Source organism: Colletotrichum aenigma (genome assembly GCF_013390185.1).
Source record: "Colletotrichum aenigma strain Cg56 chromosome Unknown KSG_Cg56_contig10, whole genome shotgun sequence".
Lineage (NCBI taxonomy): Eukaryota > Fungi > Ascomycota > Sordariomycetes > Glomerellales > Glomerellaceae > Colletotrichum > Colletotrichum aenigma.
This window is the reverse complement of record NW_023500916.1, coordinates 2,152,393-2,169,062: the sequence shown is the minus strand read 5'-3', so window position 1 is coordinate 2,169,062 and position 16,670 is coordinate 2,152,393. Positions and strand designations below refer to the sequence as shown.

The window sequence follows — 16,670 nt, the reverse complement described above, 5'->3', positions numbered from 1 at the left end:
GCAGGGTAAGACCACTATAAACAGTTAAAGGCTTAAAGAGAGAAGAGAACGAAACCAAGCTCACGCAGTAGAAATACACGCTGATAACAGCCTGAGTCAATTGCGATTAGGTTGTGACGTCTAGTTCACTACCTATACCTAATACACTTTACCTGACGAAGTAGAAACCCAAAGAAAAACAATGTAGAACTGACGCAGCGAGGTGACTGAGTTCTAGACTCCCTCCAGTCCATGCAGGAAAAAGAACACTTAGTGGCAACGAGATTATGTTCGGCCAAGAGCCACATTCTTCCAGTGATCACGCTCAGCTTCTAACTTTCGAATCTTCTCCTCCAAGTCCTCGAACCGTTGAGCCTTACGCTCACGAGACTTACGAGCCGCAAGAGTGTTCCGTGCCCGCTTCATTAATATATATTACTACTTTTAATATAATAATTATACCTATTATAAAGCTAATTTTATTGAAATTATATAAATCACCCTCTTAAATACTATACTTAGCTATTATATTATATAATAGTGCAAACTACTTTAATATAACCTTAAGATCTTCTTAAAACGCCTTTTAATAATTATATAGATAATTAAACTTAGTTTTCAGAGTAGGCTATAAGTCTATAAACCACTTAGCCTATTGCTTACTAACAAGCTCACTATTACACACTTACAGCAGGAGATTAGCTATATCTTCCACATTAGCGAGGCGTAAAGGAAATCCTCTAGAATCCTATTTAATAACATATTAGAGAAGTGTTTTCTCTTCAATTAGATTAAGTTTATATCGTTAAGGTTAAGCATATTTATGTTAGGGTTGATTATTCATTCTATAGCTTATAGAACTTTTAGGGATACTATAAGTCTTCACAGCATACAACACACTTAGCTTTTGGCTGGTGACGTAGGCTGATCAGATCGCCTTAATAGTTAGAAATATCCTATCTTCATATGTGTAGATTAGCATAATGGTTGCGGAGTTATTATGCGTTAAAGTTTTAAGTGGTTTGGTGTAAACTACGTTTAGGAAAAAGTTTGTCGCTGACTGATATATATCGCTGACTGATGAACCACGTTATATAAATATATTATAAAATACAATATATAATACTTAATATAATATATATATTATATTAGCCTTAGTAAATATGTATATTTTCAAATATATATATTATATTCAATCTATATTATTTTTTTCTTTTCTCGGTCTAATATAGAATATTAAAGTAAGTTAAGCGTTATTATTATTCTTATATTATTATTATTATTATTATAAGAGAATGTTATATATTAATAGAAATTACTGTATTAAATATCTTTAAATTAAGAGCTTTTAAAGCTTATACTTATTATATTATTTACTTTTTTAATAAAACTTATTAAGAGGATTATATAAAGTAGAAAGCATATTATAACATAAATTACTATATTAAGATAGCTAAAATAATTTAAAAACTTAAATATTAATAAATTAAAAAAGGTAAATATATTAAGAGTATAGCTAATAATAATAAGGCTTTTTTATATTAAAACTATATAGTAAAATGGAAAATATTATTAGTAATAGTATAATAATATAGAAGCTTTAGAGCTTCTCTACTTAATAAAGCTTATAATATAGATATCTAAATAGTAAAAGAGAGGAAGATAAATATAAATTAAATATAATATAGAGATAAAAATAGCTAAAAAAAATAGTTAACTTAGCTTAGTATAATATTTAAAGTTAGAGAAGTATAAAAGTAAAGATAATATTTAAGTAGTTATAGAACCTAAAAGTTATTAATAGAAAGTAAGAGAATTAGTTTAAGTTTTATAATTCATATTAATTAAATTTTATAATATAAAGCTAGTAGCTTTATATTTAAATATATAGTTAGTAAGTATAAGCTTTTTATATACAGGGCAGCTACAATAGCTAAAAAGTAAGTTCTTTAATAGCTATAAAAGCCTTTAGAGGGGTAGTTAGCGCTCTAAAAGCTCTAGGGCCCACTATAGCCCCCTGGAGGGCCCCCTAAAGACCCCCTAGAGACCCCCAGCATAGGCCTAAAACCTCCTACTGTAGCCCCTCATATAGGATAATCTAGGAAGCCGTATGTAGTATGCAGATATGCACTTTTTTGTGTTTTGCCTATATAAAATAAGGCGGGCAGCTCATGGATATGCATTTTGACCCGATTATCCAGTTCGAGGGTGATGCATTTGCAGGGGTAATTACTGTACTATGCAGTACACGGTTGTAAGGACCAGACAGGGGCTGAATACCGCTACTCCACTTGACCCCACCATCTTACGTCTCTTGCCAGGGGTACCGTGGGGAAAAAAACGTTCAGCCAGTCGGAAACAAGGGAAGTGTGGAAAAAAAAAAAAAAAATTCACGAGAAGGGAGCCTTTGGTTCGCAGCGTTTGTTGCCCAGCAAACATCCCGCCCTCTGAAAAAGACCCTGAAAAGTATCCGGGGAACTCCATCTGGTCTATTCTAGCAACAGGCGCGCTATTTGTTATCGAGTGTCTTGGTCGCAAGACGATCCATCTACAGTCAACTCTTAATTCAGCACCAGCCCTACCGTCCAAGCAAACAGAGCAATCCATCATTCAATATGCCGTACAACACTCGACGCAAGTCGCTTTCTTTGCCATCCCTGGGAATTCACGTACCTGGAAGCCATGCCCATCGCAGTCCCGCCACCGCCAGCTCAAATCGGAACATCTCTGAGTGCACACCGAGTCGCATCACCATCATACCCCCCGTGACACTACAATCGAACAAGCGACAGAAGCGATTCCATGGTGACGAGACTCAACGCAGAGGAAATTCGCTCAAGCGCCCCGATGAGAAAAGCATGCTGGAGCACACGCCACCGCCATCCCCGACGGCTGAGGATGTCAAGATCGGAGACTGTGGCAACACAATATCATCAATAAACATCAAGCTGGAAGGGATTAATGACGAGATTGTGGAGGCCGTCATCGTCCAACTGCAGGCGACCGCGAACAGGCCCCATCTGGTTAAGGAGCTGGCGACTGTCTTGTCGCAGCAGTTGCCTATCGTCCAACAGTACGCATCATTGCCACCTTCTGACCCCATGCCTCTTCCCTCTCATATTCGTTCTTGCTCATCGTCCTCGACTCTCTTGCCATGCGGTGTGCTAACGAATTGAAGCTCTGCCAATCCTTGCGCCATTGTATCCTCACGTCTCGCCGCCTACGTCAAACGATCGTGCTGGAGCACGCTTGCACCCTGTCCTGTAGCCAAGGAGTCGGAAACGGTACATCCTCGCAGAACTTACTTTTACCTCACAACCTGCCCGAGACGGCCCCTTCCCGACTCAACAATGCCACTCCTCGTTCAGCGGTCCGTCGTCTCTCCATCATTGTCCAGTGTAGCATCTGGGTCTGAGGACGGTGATGACATGGATTTGCGCCGAAGAGAGCTGAGTCCATCACCAGAGGTGGATTTGTCTTCTCCCGAATTTGACGATGCGGATGACGACTTCGCGATGCCTTCGACGCCTGTTGGGTCACTTCCCACTAGTTTGAGGTATGCCAGAAGCCACCGGAGTGCCTCCCCTCCCCTCGAAAAGGACGAGCGAGAATTCACGCAGACCGCCGATGTGCTCCAGAAGCGCAAGCTCGCTCGCGAACTCTCAATAGCTACTGCTGATCACTCGACGGCCAATACGTATGAAGGGTCACGTGAGGATACCATGTTCGAAGAGAGACAAAGTGTTGCCGCCAATGGCAATGTTGTCCCAGTCCACTTCCTGACAAGCCCTGCTATCAAGGCAACTATGCCTCCCAAGAAGGACACTGATGGGGACAGCTGGCTGAAGCTAGGTGCACTCCTAGAGTGGGATCATAGCCCGGAAAACATTGAACTCGACGAGCTAGATTGTTTACTGGACTCATGTTGAGCGGTGTGTGATGTGCAAGGTGAAGCTGAAGAAATTCTTCTTGTTTGTCCGTGCCGAGATCTCATGTCTAATCCACAGTTGCTGCGTCTTGAAGTGGTCAATACCTTAGAACATTGATCATTTCAAGATCAGTCATGTGGTTGTGGTTTGCCGTGAAGAGCAGATGATGGGGCACAACAACTTGTAGCCACCGACATCATGATTTCAAAATCGAAGGACATGTTGTGCTAGTAGATGTATTACAAATGTAGGATGGATGCGTTCACGAAGGCTAGGTTTTGCGGGGGTTCATGAGCCAGGGAGACGGAAAACAGGGAATACGGAAGCTCTTGGGTATGATTGAAATGAAATAAACCAACCTCTCCTGTCTTAAACCTGCAGCGCACTTCCATTTCCACTTCTTGATGACCATCGAGGCTCTAAGCGCCAGCATCGTCATCCTCACATCGGATGGGAAACTCAACAGGTGTTCTTGACTCTCAGTTCAACCCATAAAGTGGTTCCCAGTTGGGTCAGGTAAGGGCGCTCGATCTTGACGACCTCAAGGCCGGGCGTGGATTGAGCGGCGTTATGGACGATTTCGGCAATATCTCGATTCCACCAGCATCCGTACTTCTGAAAGTGGGCTGGTGCTGACCTATCTAGTAGGCCATTGACGATGCCCCACGACCCCCTCCCGTGCTCAACAAGAATGATTTTCCCAGTGTTTGGTTTCACCATGCTGGCCAAAGTTCTAACCACTTTCTCCGGGTCTCGCACACTGCAAAGGCCAAACGTCTGAACGACAGTGTCGTACTTGGCTGTTTCCGCCGTACCTTGTATAGGGCCAGGCACAAAGATGTGTACGTCAGAGCGAAAGAATCGTAGTCTGCCCGATAAATAGGAGAAGACACTATGTCCATCTTGAGTCAACTGTTGCGTTTCAATTGATGGTGCGACGCCCTTCAGGTCGGGGACAGCTTCGGATACTTTATCCAAAGCGACCGTCAACATTTCTTTGGAAATGTCCACACCCGTGAAGGACAAAATGGGCGCAGGTGTCGTGATCCCTTTTTTTTGATCGTTCGTGGGTGCGGATTTGGGTTGTTGAACGACGTGGCTCCAATTGTAGAAGGGCAGATTGCGGCCAGTACCCATTGCGACTTCCAGGACATGCCCCGAGGCTTCAGCGGCTAGTTTCTGCCTTAAAGATGTAATCCCCATCATCCATTCCGACCCATCGAGGTACTCATCAAATCTTCGAGCTGATTCTTCCGTGAACACGGCAATCTGGCCCGGCGCACACGCGTCTGTAGCAGTTTCTGGGCCTTGACGGCCAGAGGAAAGCCAACATGAAGTGAGCATAGTGCTGATATAAACGCCCATACCCAACGCAACTATGCCACAAGCCAAAAGAGACGTTTTTCTGGATCTAAATATTGCATCGGCGGTCTCGAGATCGTTCGTTATCGACTTTGGCGTTGTTGCATGGGAAGAGCGAGGAGCAAACGGTTTGATAGACTTCCTAGTACAGTTAGTGCTGCAGGAGCTGCTCCGTCCGGGCAACTTACCTCAAAGAGATTTCCTTCTTCCACTGTATCCGAGACGATGTGAAGCGCCGGAGAGCAGGAACATGAGTAGTGGTAGACAGCACTGGGGCGGGCAAGCGACCAGCTCGACCTCGTAGCCCGTGGCGTGGAACCATGGCGCTTCTTCTGGCCGACGTCAACGGCTGGAGGGAATGGCGCCGGTTTATTTTAGCAAACGCTGAAAAACACAAATCGCTGCGAGCACCGCAGTTTCCAAGGGTCCTGGGAAAGGGTGCCGAGAGGCAGGTAAGATTGAGCTTCAAGTCTTGTGCTGGAAGATAATTGTCGCAAACCCGCTGGTCACTTTGGGCACCGGGTGGGGCCGTGGTTTGGGACCGGATCGGGGTGCCCCGGTGCCGAAGGAGTAGGACTTTCGGCGCACTCTATTTCAGCTCTCTTAGACCCTCCATCTAGATGTGATCGGTGTAATAAGCCACTTGTTTGATTTCATCAGACGTGATGCCGGCCTTTGTTGCGGGTTCACAATGTTTGAAGATAGATGAATGACTGACCTCTCACAAAGCTGGAGCAGCAAGTCACACATTCAAACTCTTTTGTCCTAGTCAAGCCTTATCCGACTTTTCCTGGTGACGTAGCTGTAGTATGGAGTTTAGGTTGAGCCAGCCCTTTGCACCCCAGCCTGATGGCCCCGATTCTACTTCGGGTCTTACTCGCACGTAGAACTGCCATGCTCTTCGGTCCATTTCTTGCGGTGATATCTGGGGCGCCCAACTTTCAAAGAGGAGCCTCAGGGCACCTAGTAATTTCCCAAGGTTCTGGCGCAGTTCAGCTTCAGACTCTTCCCTGACTGCAAGTCTTGTTTTGGAACCGGTCTTGCCACCTTTGCTATTCCCCTGCGAACTAGGCCCGGAGGCGAAGCTTTTCAAGAGGTACGCTCTTGCCGACTCAGGCCTGTGTATTGCTACCCCGACGCTGCGATCACAGCCATCGTGGCCTTGGGAACTGTTGCTGTTCCTGGCCGGGTGGCTGGCTAAGTGCTGAAGGTCGAGAGCCCATACAGCGGCTCCATCGTGTCCAGCAGAGCTCTGGGATAGCCTCAACCGGTCCGACAGCGCTTCGATCACGCAAGTCCTCATCAGTCTCCATCTGTCGGGCCCCAACATTTCACCTCCATACCAGCGAGTCAGCACCACAATAGCCCCAGTCGCTCCTGTCTCCCTCATAAGACGTAGAATGAACTCCCCGCATCCTGTTTCGCCGTCGTCTTCGCAGCCTTCGCAGGCACCTCCATTCCCATCCCCGTCTCGATCACCCTGGTATAGCCTGTAACCCCATGCATTGTGAGTTGCGGTTTGTAAGCTGGGCTCAGATGTGAGTAGCGAATGGAGAATACTAGAGACTTGCGAGGGTTGGTCTAGGGTCGAGACTCGCGCGACGAACGTCGATGACTTGAGCGTCACCTGTGTGCTTGTAGTCCATCTGGAAGGCCCAGTCATGGATTTATCCACGCTCATCTGGCTTGGCGCATTCTTTGTCAACCTCCCATTGGCCGTGGCAATAGCGGTTGGCACTGCCGCCTCGTGTACCGAACGGGCATGGTAGTCACCCCGTTTAAGAACGGTGACACTTCTGCCCATGACTGTCACTTTGGGCTGACCCTCACCCCAGGACACGCCTTCGGGTATACTGTCGGTGAACCCAAGACTGGCGGCTTTGGACCTGGAGTTGATACTGACAACAGCCTGAGCTAGGCTGAGGCGACTGGAGAGGGGCTGCTCAGGCATGGTGAACCGCAAAAGCTCGATCGCAAAGGCAAGCATCACCGGCGCACGATTGGTGTAGATGGTCACTCCCTCAATGCCCTCTTCATCGGTAATGACGGGCAATGCCAAAACATCTTCCTGGCCTGTGCTCTGCTGCTCCGACTCAATGCTCGAGCTAGCACCAGGATCGTTTCTCGGCCGCTTTTGATCGGGCCTACTGGTTGGCGCATCCGCAGCTCGCTTGTTGCTTGGCCGCTTCAGATGCGACTTGCAGGCGGACTGGAGAGATCTGGCGGTTTTGAAGTCCCCGAGGGCACCCTTAACCACGTCCGGCAGGGCATCTGCAATTTGCTGAATGCTGTGAAGCGTCTTGATAAGCAGGCATACTCCAACACTTTCCGTTACTTCAAGAGTGCCTCCAGAACCTACCTGCGAAGGTTCACAGCCTGGAGTGCTTTGACCTGGTTCATGGCAGTCATCATTGGCACTTTGCGCGCCGTGATAAGCCGCAGGAGGTCTTGGAGATCCTGCTGAGAAGCCATCCGGAAATCCTGAAAGGTAGAAAAATCCTGTTCACGCAAGGGCAGAAATGGCAATTTGACGGGCGTGGTGGACTTGATCACGAAATAGACACTGATGCGGGACTTGCATTAGTTGGGGTGAAGACTTCTCCGTTATGAGGGGCCTATGAAAGATACCTGAAACACCATGCGTACTTATCGTGAAGTCAGGTACCTCGAGATAAGCATTTGCTCCTTCAGAGTACCACATCCAGCTGGCAAGAGAGGCGTCTAGAGAATGAAATGCCTCGGCCCTAGCGCACTTGTGGATCCACATGAATCAATGCCAACTTGCGCGACAACTCATGGTCAGCCAGACATCACATCAATGCCAAAAGGCTTCCACACGTGCCAAATTCTCAACTCTCGTTATCTTACATTTATGTAAATACTACATCTGCGTCCTTTAGTGTCCGCATGGTACGCCTGTTTAGAAATCATCGCCAGCACTCCCTCCCAACCCCTTTGACGCCGCTTCATCCTCGGCTTCTCTACCTCACTTTTTAATTACTTGAGAGAGACCCTTTTCTCCGGAATTCAGTCACCTGGAAGCTAGTGCAAATTTGTCAACACTTCCTGGAGAAGATCATGCCCTCTGCAAGACTGCATGGAAGCGTTCAAGAACCTGAAATGCTGCATTAGCTGTCTGTTTCTCAAATCACGAGAAGGGCACTGGCGCGAATGACTTACCTCAGGGGTTGACTTGACGAATGGAAGCTCGAAGAAATTGTATTTATCATTCTTGAGCAGCTCGACAACAGTAACCATCAGACCCCACGGCTGGGGCCAGAATCCGATGAGGCGCTCCCACAGCACGCGAATGATTTGCTGCTGGATATCTGGTTCCTCTGGATCCTTCTTGTACCCAACAAAGGCCTCCAAAAGGACCCGACTGAAGTAGTTGGTGTGGGCGTTGGGAAATCGGAGCTGATTTGTGATGCTCACGATAAGATAGTAACGGGCTTCGGGAGGTAGTTCGTGAATCAGCCTAAACAGAATAGCCACATCTGAGGAGGCGGGGTTGAAAACATCGGTGCCCTTCTGCGTCGCCTGTTCGACCGCATGGTTGCCCAGGTGCAAGGTCACAGCATCAATGACCCTCAGGTTGGCGTGAATAGGCACATGGCCAAAACCTGTCTCCGTACATTGGCTGTCGACTATGGCTCGGGCAACGTGTGCCAACATGTCTTCGGAAGGACCATTGTGCAGCGCATGATCGAGCACTTCAAGAAGTCCCCATTCCCGCAGTTGGTATGCGGAGTTATCCAGGCCTTCAGGTGATTCCCGAACCTCGTCCATACGATCAACTTGAAGTCCCGGGAATAGAGGATCTGGCATTTTTAGGTGAGCAGCCGGATTTGCTGTCAAGATGGCGTTGAGGAGTTGCTTGCAATGCGGGGGAACGGTGGCTGCAAGCTGATGGGAGTGCGCTGCAAGATATTCCGCGTAATCGTGCTGCAAAATTACCAGCAGCTTCAGCGTAGCGCGGTAGATTTCTCTAGCCACGTTTGATGGCTCTACCGCCTTGACCTGTTCTCCGACGTGTTCCAAAAGCAGTTGAAGTAGTCTAGTGAAGACAACCCAGCCATTGCGGTCCTTCATGATGCCAGGGAGAAACACCCGATGCTGCAGAAGTGACAGCCACCCGAAGACAAAGCCAGGAAGGTATCTGGGGCCAAGATCGGCGAGTCTGGAGCCAAATTTGAGAAATATTTCAGACCTCTCCTCTTCAGAAAGTTGCTCAGCCGTCGAATTGACCTCGTAGAACAGCACGGACAACAGACGGTGGAACACTCTCTGGTTAAAGTGCTCGGCACGTCGTACGTGGTGATGGTTGAGGACCAACGTAACCAGGGCCAGAATCGAGTCGAGATAAACTGCTCGGCTGAGAGCAGCCGTTGACTCAGGTGCACTGTGCAGCCTAATGAACACGTTGATTATCTTGGCCAGAGCATCAACGGCGAGGAACGCATCGGTCAAAGTGCCGGTAGAGTGAACAAGATGCTCGAATCGATCCACTGACAAGTCTGTGGCAACTCTAATGAAGAGAAATAGATCGTCTTTGCTCTCGACGATGCCTCTAAGTTGCATCTGCTGCACAAATATAACGGCTGAATTATCTGATGCGTTTGGGTTATTGCACAGATGGATCCATTCATCGAAAATGTACTCCATCTGGTCCTGTTGCAGCGCGACTCCACCTTCTTGTTGCTCGAAGTGTGGCATGACTTGTCCGGATAGTTTAACTTTGAGTCGCTGTGCCACGGCGGACTCTGAATCTTCTTGAATCCACGTCCAAGCAGCCTCAAGCGTGAGGACAAAGTCTCCGTAGAGCGCGAGAGGCCGATTGCCAAGGAGAGTGAGATCAATCATCTGCTCCAGAAAGTCGAGCGAACCTTCCTTTCTTGCCTGCAGTGCCTTGGCCATTGACGTATCGATATTCCTCCAGTCCAGAAGATCGGTGCGTAACAACGCAGCCAATAGGGGAATATGGAAGAAAGAGGTGCCAGGTTGCTGTCGGAACAATGCTGTCACTCTGTTGTTTAGTGTCGGACCCGAGATTTTTCGCAATGTTTCCAAGACGTGCACCAGGCTCTCGAGGGCGAGATTGTCATCAATCGGGCTGAAAACAAGCTGGATGATCTGGTCTGCAGCGAAAATTGCGAATTCCTCAGATGTCTGCGAGGCCTTGATCATATGCTGTACCAAAGCGTCCACCACATCAAGGACAGGATGGGGCCTGGGCAAATCGGCGAAATGTTCCTCGCGGGCTTCTGTCGCCACACGTTGTAGCTCCAAAAGTAACTTCTGGACGCGCTCGACCAAGGCGCGACCATCCATCTGGAACGTCTGCGGCCTCGCGTTCGCCATGTTTCCGCTATGGACGGGACCGTACTGCTGCTGAAGTTGAGGGTTGATATGCTGCACAGCCGGTGTCTCCGAGCTAGCTGCGAGACTGGGTATAGCCGAAAATTGCTCTTGGAGGACCTCGTTGGCGAGCGAACGTGTCGCATCGGAGGCAGACGGAACATGGGAAGGGGCATTGGATGTGGTTGTCCGAGGCTGACGAGCAAAGTCGTCGTAAATTGCCATCTGTTCGGGGTTCAAACCTCCCATACTAGGCGATAACTTGAAAGGGTTTGGAATAGTCCAAGCCCATCGGCTAAGGGAAGCATCCACATACGGGTCGGCAGGCCGTTGCACCCTATGACGACGTCGCGCTTCTAGCTCGGGCTCAATCATTTCCTCGATCTCTGGAATAGCTCTTTCTTCGGCCTGTTTTTCGATAATGTTACAGGCAAGGTCCAGATTCGAGTTAACGCACATGATGATAGTGCCTTCTGGGAGGCCCTGAGGAAGATCGTTGGACAAGTTTCGCATGTAATTTGTGAAGTTGGCCCTCAGGGGCTCTTTCGATGTCACCAAGGCTAGGCTGCCGGCAGTAGCTTTGACCATGTTGATTGCCGATGTTCTGACCCTGTTCTCATCTGGCTCTGTCGCGAAGTCTTTGTGAATCATCTGCTGTGTGGAAATAGCAGCGATGGTAACGGATCGATCCACAACAGGTTGTATAATGTCTTGTAGTGCTCGCGTCAGAGCGGTGCGTACAATTTCATGAAGTCGAGTAGCCGTAACCACCATCTCATTCGTGGGCGGGATGTGGATGAGAGGTCCGAGGTCCGGTATCGAAGCTGCAGCGACCTGAGGAGAGAGGCTGGCAGTAACTCCAGTGGTGATGCCGTTGAGTGATAGACTCTCGAAAGTCTCCAGTGTATCTTGTGGGAGCAGCTCTTGGGTTTCTTCTACCACAGCGCGGTTGAGAATTTCCCCCGAAGGCTCGATACTTTTGTGATCAAGATTGAGCCCCTTGCACAAGACCTCGATCTCGAATTTCAAGTTGAGTTTGAGTTCCGCATGATGGTACAGTTCGATGAGCAGGTGGATGATATCCATTAGCCAAGGGTTGGGCGGGCGGAAGACGGTCGAAGTTGCGCCTTGAATGAGGACCTTGCAGACGAACGGAATTACTACAATCAGCCTCTTCGTATCATGAGCCTCAATGAGCAACTGCTTGAAGGCGATGTTTCTGTGCTTGATCGGTTTGTCCCGCGCTAGGGTCAAAAGTCCCAGCCAGCCGCCAAGGTTCTTGAGGTGAGATCGCTCGGTTGAATTCTGCATTGTAGCCTCGGAATTGAGCATGCGTGCGACACTAACATACGTCTCTCTCAACACCTCAGACCACAGAACCTTGTCCTCGAAGAGCTTCACCAGTTCAAGGTACACCTGGTGATAATTTGGTTGCATCTTTGCACGCTCTTCGACAAGATGACTGGCAAACCACTGCTGGTGACGCTGCTCGAGAATGTCTCGCAGTTCTTTGCACATCGATTGAAGAGTCGTCTCGGTCAAATTATTTAGGACAAACTGAATCTTGCCCTGAGTGTCGCTTGACGGCTCTTCGAAGTCGACGCCAGGCGAGCGTTCTGTGGCATTGATAGAAATGAAGGGCGGCGGCTGGCGCTCTGCACTTCGCCCTTCGGATGTATTTCCGTTCGTAAGTGGCTCAGCGCTAACCGAGGACCTGTGGGCAGGCGCTGCTGTGCCATTGCGCGATCGGGCAAGTTCGTCTTCATGATCCCGCACAACGTCTTCAGCCTTCTTCCATGCCTCGGTGCCTTGCAAGCCAGGGATCTGCAGTAATTGCCTGCAAAATCCCGGCCATTCCCGAAAGCGCGAGAAGAGTTGCATCAAAGCCTGTAGACCAAACTTGTACATCGAGTCCTCCGGCATATAGTCTCTCACAGCTTCTAGGATCATTCCCAGACCGATTTTGAGGGGGAGATCGGAAATCAGCTTGTGTGAAATGATACCGCCGAAGAGAACAGCAGTCGTTGCAAGCGCTTCCAGTGGGTAATCGACGTAGTGCGAGTACTCGTCAAATAAGCCGTGGATCATGCAGGCAAACACGTCCTGATCCAAAGCCTCGCGAGAGTGCTTGTACCGATCGAGAATTTCGACGATATTTCGCACTTGTATCTCGTCGCCGTACATCTTCTTGTAGTGCTCCTCCATCTTACTGTTGGCGGCAGGGGGCAAAGCATTGCCGTCCTTCCCATTAGCATCAATAATGTCATCGAAGCCCTCACCATAGTTGATCAGCCTCGGGTAGACAGTGATGCAAGAGCGTTGAACCATGATGAGGTCCTGAAGTGGTGTCTTGGGAAGGAAATCCTCTAGGATTTGGAGAAAAGCGGCAACAGTTCGAACCTGCAGCGTCGTGCTGGACTTGACGTGAGGTTGTCCGTCGGGGGGGCGCTGAAACTGCAACTCAAGGTTGGCCTTGATCAGCAAGAATTGCAACAGCGATCGCGCAATCTCATTGCTCCTCTCGGCGTTACGACGGGCCCAGCTCGCGAGGTCAAGATACTTTTCGGCATGCGCAAGAGCCGCGAGATCTAAGCCAAAGCCATTCGGCAAGTACACCAATTCGTCCAACCACTTGTGCTTGAGAGCGTGGTCGAAGATGAGGGGAAGATCGGTTGGTTTGACCGCATGCGCATCGATCAACCGTTGAATCACCCATTCCTTGTCTTTTTTCCACAAGCTGTCAAGCACGAAGTCGTATTCAGTCGACCGTTTGTAGAGAAAACTCTCAAATAGTGAGTTCAGAGTGTCGACGGCCATTGTGGGCCAGGGTTTTGGTACTCCAAACGCGGAGACGACAAAAATATCCAGGTTGGGAACCACAACTTCTTGAAAAAGTCGCTTAGCTTCCACGCTCTGTGAAGCATGTACCGAATGGAGTGCGACATGGAATACCGCAGATAGTGCCTCCACGGAAACCAAGGCATGTTTGACAGCAAATGATGCCCGTTGCTGGATTTCTGGGGATGATTGCGTATAGGTATCCAGAGTCAGAGTCGGCACCAAGCCCGGTATGGAGCTGGCGTCTAATTGATCAGGCTGCAGAGAGGCAAAAGCGCATATGAACGAAAGTTGTGTTTCTGGGTTTTCCCAATTGCCGCCCCATAGTTTCTGAATATCAAATTCTGCATCCTCCCGCGCAATCGGCAGCAAGGCATTGTAGAGACGGAGGAACTGTCGAGACGAAACCCGCGTAGATCTATGGTCAAAGTACGATACCACGTCCTGCCATCGGAATGAGGCTGGTAGGACTCGGCGGAGAGCTGCGGTCAGAACGGACGGCTCGTACTGTGGTGTCTGACTGATCGTGGCATAGATAAGGGCCATCGACACCTGCTCCTCACTCAGTTGAATTTGTTGAGGGCGATTCTGCAGGTAGGAAACGCAAGCCTCCTCGTCCCGGGTAAAACCAAACCCAGTTCTCTGAATGTAAGTGGCCAGAGCATTCGGTGGCTTGTCAGCTAGAACCCTGACAAGATCCAGAGCGGCAAGGACCTCAGATGGCGGTGGCGGTTGAGCATCCTGCCATCTAGCCAGTACCTTGTAGGTGAGTTCAACCTTCGCAGCGGCGTTGAGATTGGGAGGTTGATATTGGATGAAGCGATCGACAAGCATGGCGATGAAGGTATCGGTTAGGTCCGCATGTTCGTCGTGACCTCGCTGGTTAAGAATGTTGACGAAGGTGGGGAAGTTGGTTGAGAGGATAGCATCCGCTATTACGAAAGTCAACATAGGGCCTGTAGAGAAACACCTGGGATAACGAACCTTTGGTCTTGAGGTCAGACCTAGATCCCATCTTGAAAGCCAATGCGAGTATAGTTTTCTCCAGGGCATCTAGCTTGAAAGCCTCCATGAAAGTTGACATATCAAAGTCGCGGAATATATCTTCCGTGCCCGTCTCGATGGACTCGGCAATCTTGTTGGCCTGATTCACATCATGGGAAATCTTCTTCATCTCGTTCACGAGTAGGTGGAAATTGCCGTTGCCTCCGGGGCGCGGTTGACCATGAAAGATGTGTGCAGCATGAGCCGCGACGAGGCGTGTGAAGTACTTTGCGAAAACCTCCATTCCGTGTTCATCGATGAGCTAGGAGCGACAGAAATCGCATTGGTTAGCGAGATGGAACAGCGTATGTGAAACTGCCTAGTTGATGGAAGGCGACGTAGTTGCGTGCGTACCTTTCGTAATTGCTCTGCCTGCGTCTCCCACTTGGCGCGGTCCTTATCCTCCTTGATAGCTCCCAAAAGGAGGTAGACTTGGGCGACGGCGATCTTGACCACGGGATTGGGCCCTGTCGGACTACTCGCACTTGGACTTGCGCCCGCACTCAAGGCGGAGGGTTGCGATGGATGGGGCGAGTGCCCAGCCCCGGTCTGCACTGTTTGCGAAGGATACGGAGAGAATGATCCCGATCTTGGATGTGGGACCATGGGATAGTATTGCGAATAGGGAGTGCGCAAGGCGGAGGCGTCTGTCCTGCAAGAGTTCAGACAGGCTTGCCTTCGCCAAAACTTCCTAAATCGTGCCGCCCGTGAAGACTACCGTGAGAAGACGCCCACATGAACGACGGGGAGGTTCGAGAGCTGGGCGACAGGTGGCTCAGGCTGGCCGAGGCTGACGACAGAGGAAAGACGACGGAGCTGCGGGATATTGGCAAAAGCGAGAGCGGTGTCGAATATAGGTAGCGTGGGAGAGGGTTTGCTCCGGATCTGGCCAAATGAAGGTTGCTGCGGAAGGAGAGAAGAGGAGGGGAGAGAGCGTGGTTCGGCTTCAACCAGGCGCAATCAAAGTGAGGTACTTGCTGGTATGTGGGCGGGGATTGACACAGGGACGTCGAGGTTTTCCGTATTGATTTTCTTTCCCTCCAAGGTCTGCTGGAAGTGCAGACACAGAGACAACGTGTAAAGTGAGTGGGTGAAAAGGTGCGACGCTGTTCAAGACGTCTGTCGTGAGGAGGTATGTGGTGCTGAGGGGGGCAGCTTCGCAGAAGAAGAAAATAGACTCTGAAGGGTTTACGTGAAGACGTGGAGGCTCCAAGTTGCAAGCAGGGGGTTGGACTATGTGAGTGTCCTGGATGCACCCCAAAGGTCGGCAGACTGTCAGGTAGGTAGGTGCCTGAGGTAAGGGTGGTACGTGCCTGTGCTGTCCGTATCTCAGGCGGGTTGGCACCTGAGGGTGAGGTGCCTGGCACGCCAAGTATTTGCCTTAGTCACGGAGGAAGGACGTGAATTGAATTGGAATACCTGAGGTATGTAGCGTGCTAGTGTGGGGAACAAAGTCAAGGAAGACATGGAAGACACCTTCGGTGCCAGGTTCGACTCCAGCCCGGAGAGCACGTGATGTGTCAAGTGGTCCCTGAACTTCCTGCTTGGACGGCGAACACCTGACTGCCTAGGTCGGTACCCACGGATACCTACTATGTATTATTCACTATGGTAGGTGGCGGGAGCGACGGACTAACTCCACTAAGGTACGCTACCTAAGGTTCCTACGTATGTAGAAGACCGTACCTTAGGTGCTCGCTTACCTACCTACCAACTCCGTACCTTAAGGTGCCTAGGTACCTTAGGTAACTACCTTACCTAGGTCGGGTAGGTATGGCCCCCGGTCGGGTTAAAAAGATCCGCCTCCCGATGCTGGAGCGGGCACCAGCCCGGCCTTTCGCCTGACATTGTCTTGCCTTACGTAACATACCTCGCAGGTAAGCATCACGTGCTTTTTGGAGGAGGCAAGGGAAAGCTGACTACCTACCAGAGTACGGGTCCGTACCTCAGGTAATTATTCGTAAACGCAACCAGGATGGCCTAGTTACCCCGGCAACCACCCCAAACAATAAGGCACCACCCACCACCTGCTCCCGACCTACGGATGCCTAGATTGATCATCATATCGGCGGCACGAATTTGGCCATCGCCAAACAGCCTTTGGGAACAATCTTCTTCCAACCACAGGTCATTCTACCTGCCGGCGTTGCCCACGAACAG

At 49.6% G+C, this 16,670-nt stretch overlaps 4 protein-coding genes across 4 annotated transcripts; 1 reads left to right on the top strand and 3 right to left on the bottom strand.

Moving 5' to 3' along the window:
* Nucleotides 1-2,594: 2,594 nt before the first annotated feature.
* Nucleotides 2,595-3,908, top strand: CGCA056_v014467 (uncharacterized protein; the record flags this gene model as incomplete). Its single annotated transcript, XM_037329709.1, has 2 exons — nt 2,595-3,052; nt 3,158-3,908. The coding sequence occupies 2 exons, from the start codon at nt 2,595-2,597 to the stop codon at nt 3,906-3,908; spliced, it is 1,209 nt and encodes a 402-aa protein (XP_037172329.1).
* Nucleotides 3,909-4,367: 459 nt separating this feature from the next.
* CGCA056_v014466 (Methyltransferase OMS1) lies at nt 4,368-5,045 on the bottom strand (the record flags this gene model as incomplete). The annotated part of the gene is made up of 1 exon (XM_037329708.1): nt 4,368-5,045. One exon carries the CDS (start codon nt 5,043-5,045, stop codon nt 4,368-4,370), a length of 678 nt encoding a protein of 225 aa, XP_037172328.1.
* Nucleotides 5,046-6,039: 994 nt separating this feature from the next.
* Nucleotides 6,040-7,742, bottom strand: impact-A (the record flags this gene model as incomplete). The annotated part of the gene is made up of 2 exons (XM_037329707.1): nt 6,040-7,558; nt 7,630-7,742. The coding sequence occupies 2 exons, from the start codon at nt 7,740-7,742 to the stop codon at nt 6,040-6,042; spliced, it is 1,632 nt and encodes a 543-aa protein (XP_037172327.1).
* A 604-nt stretch (nt 7,743-8,346) lies between these two features.
* Nucleotides 8,347-15,116, bottom strand: not1 (General negative regulator of transcription subunit 1; the record flags this gene model as incomplete). Its single annotated transcript, XM_037329706.1, has 4 exons — nt 8,347-8,385; nt 8,451-14,398; nt 14,451-14,772; nt 14,865-15,116. The coding sequence occupies 4 exons, from the start codon at nt 15,114-15,116 to the stop codon at nt 8,347-8,349; spliced, it is 6,561 nt and encodes a 2,186-aa protein (XP_037172326.1).
* Between the last annotated feature and the right edge of the window lie 1,554 nt (nt 15,117-16,670).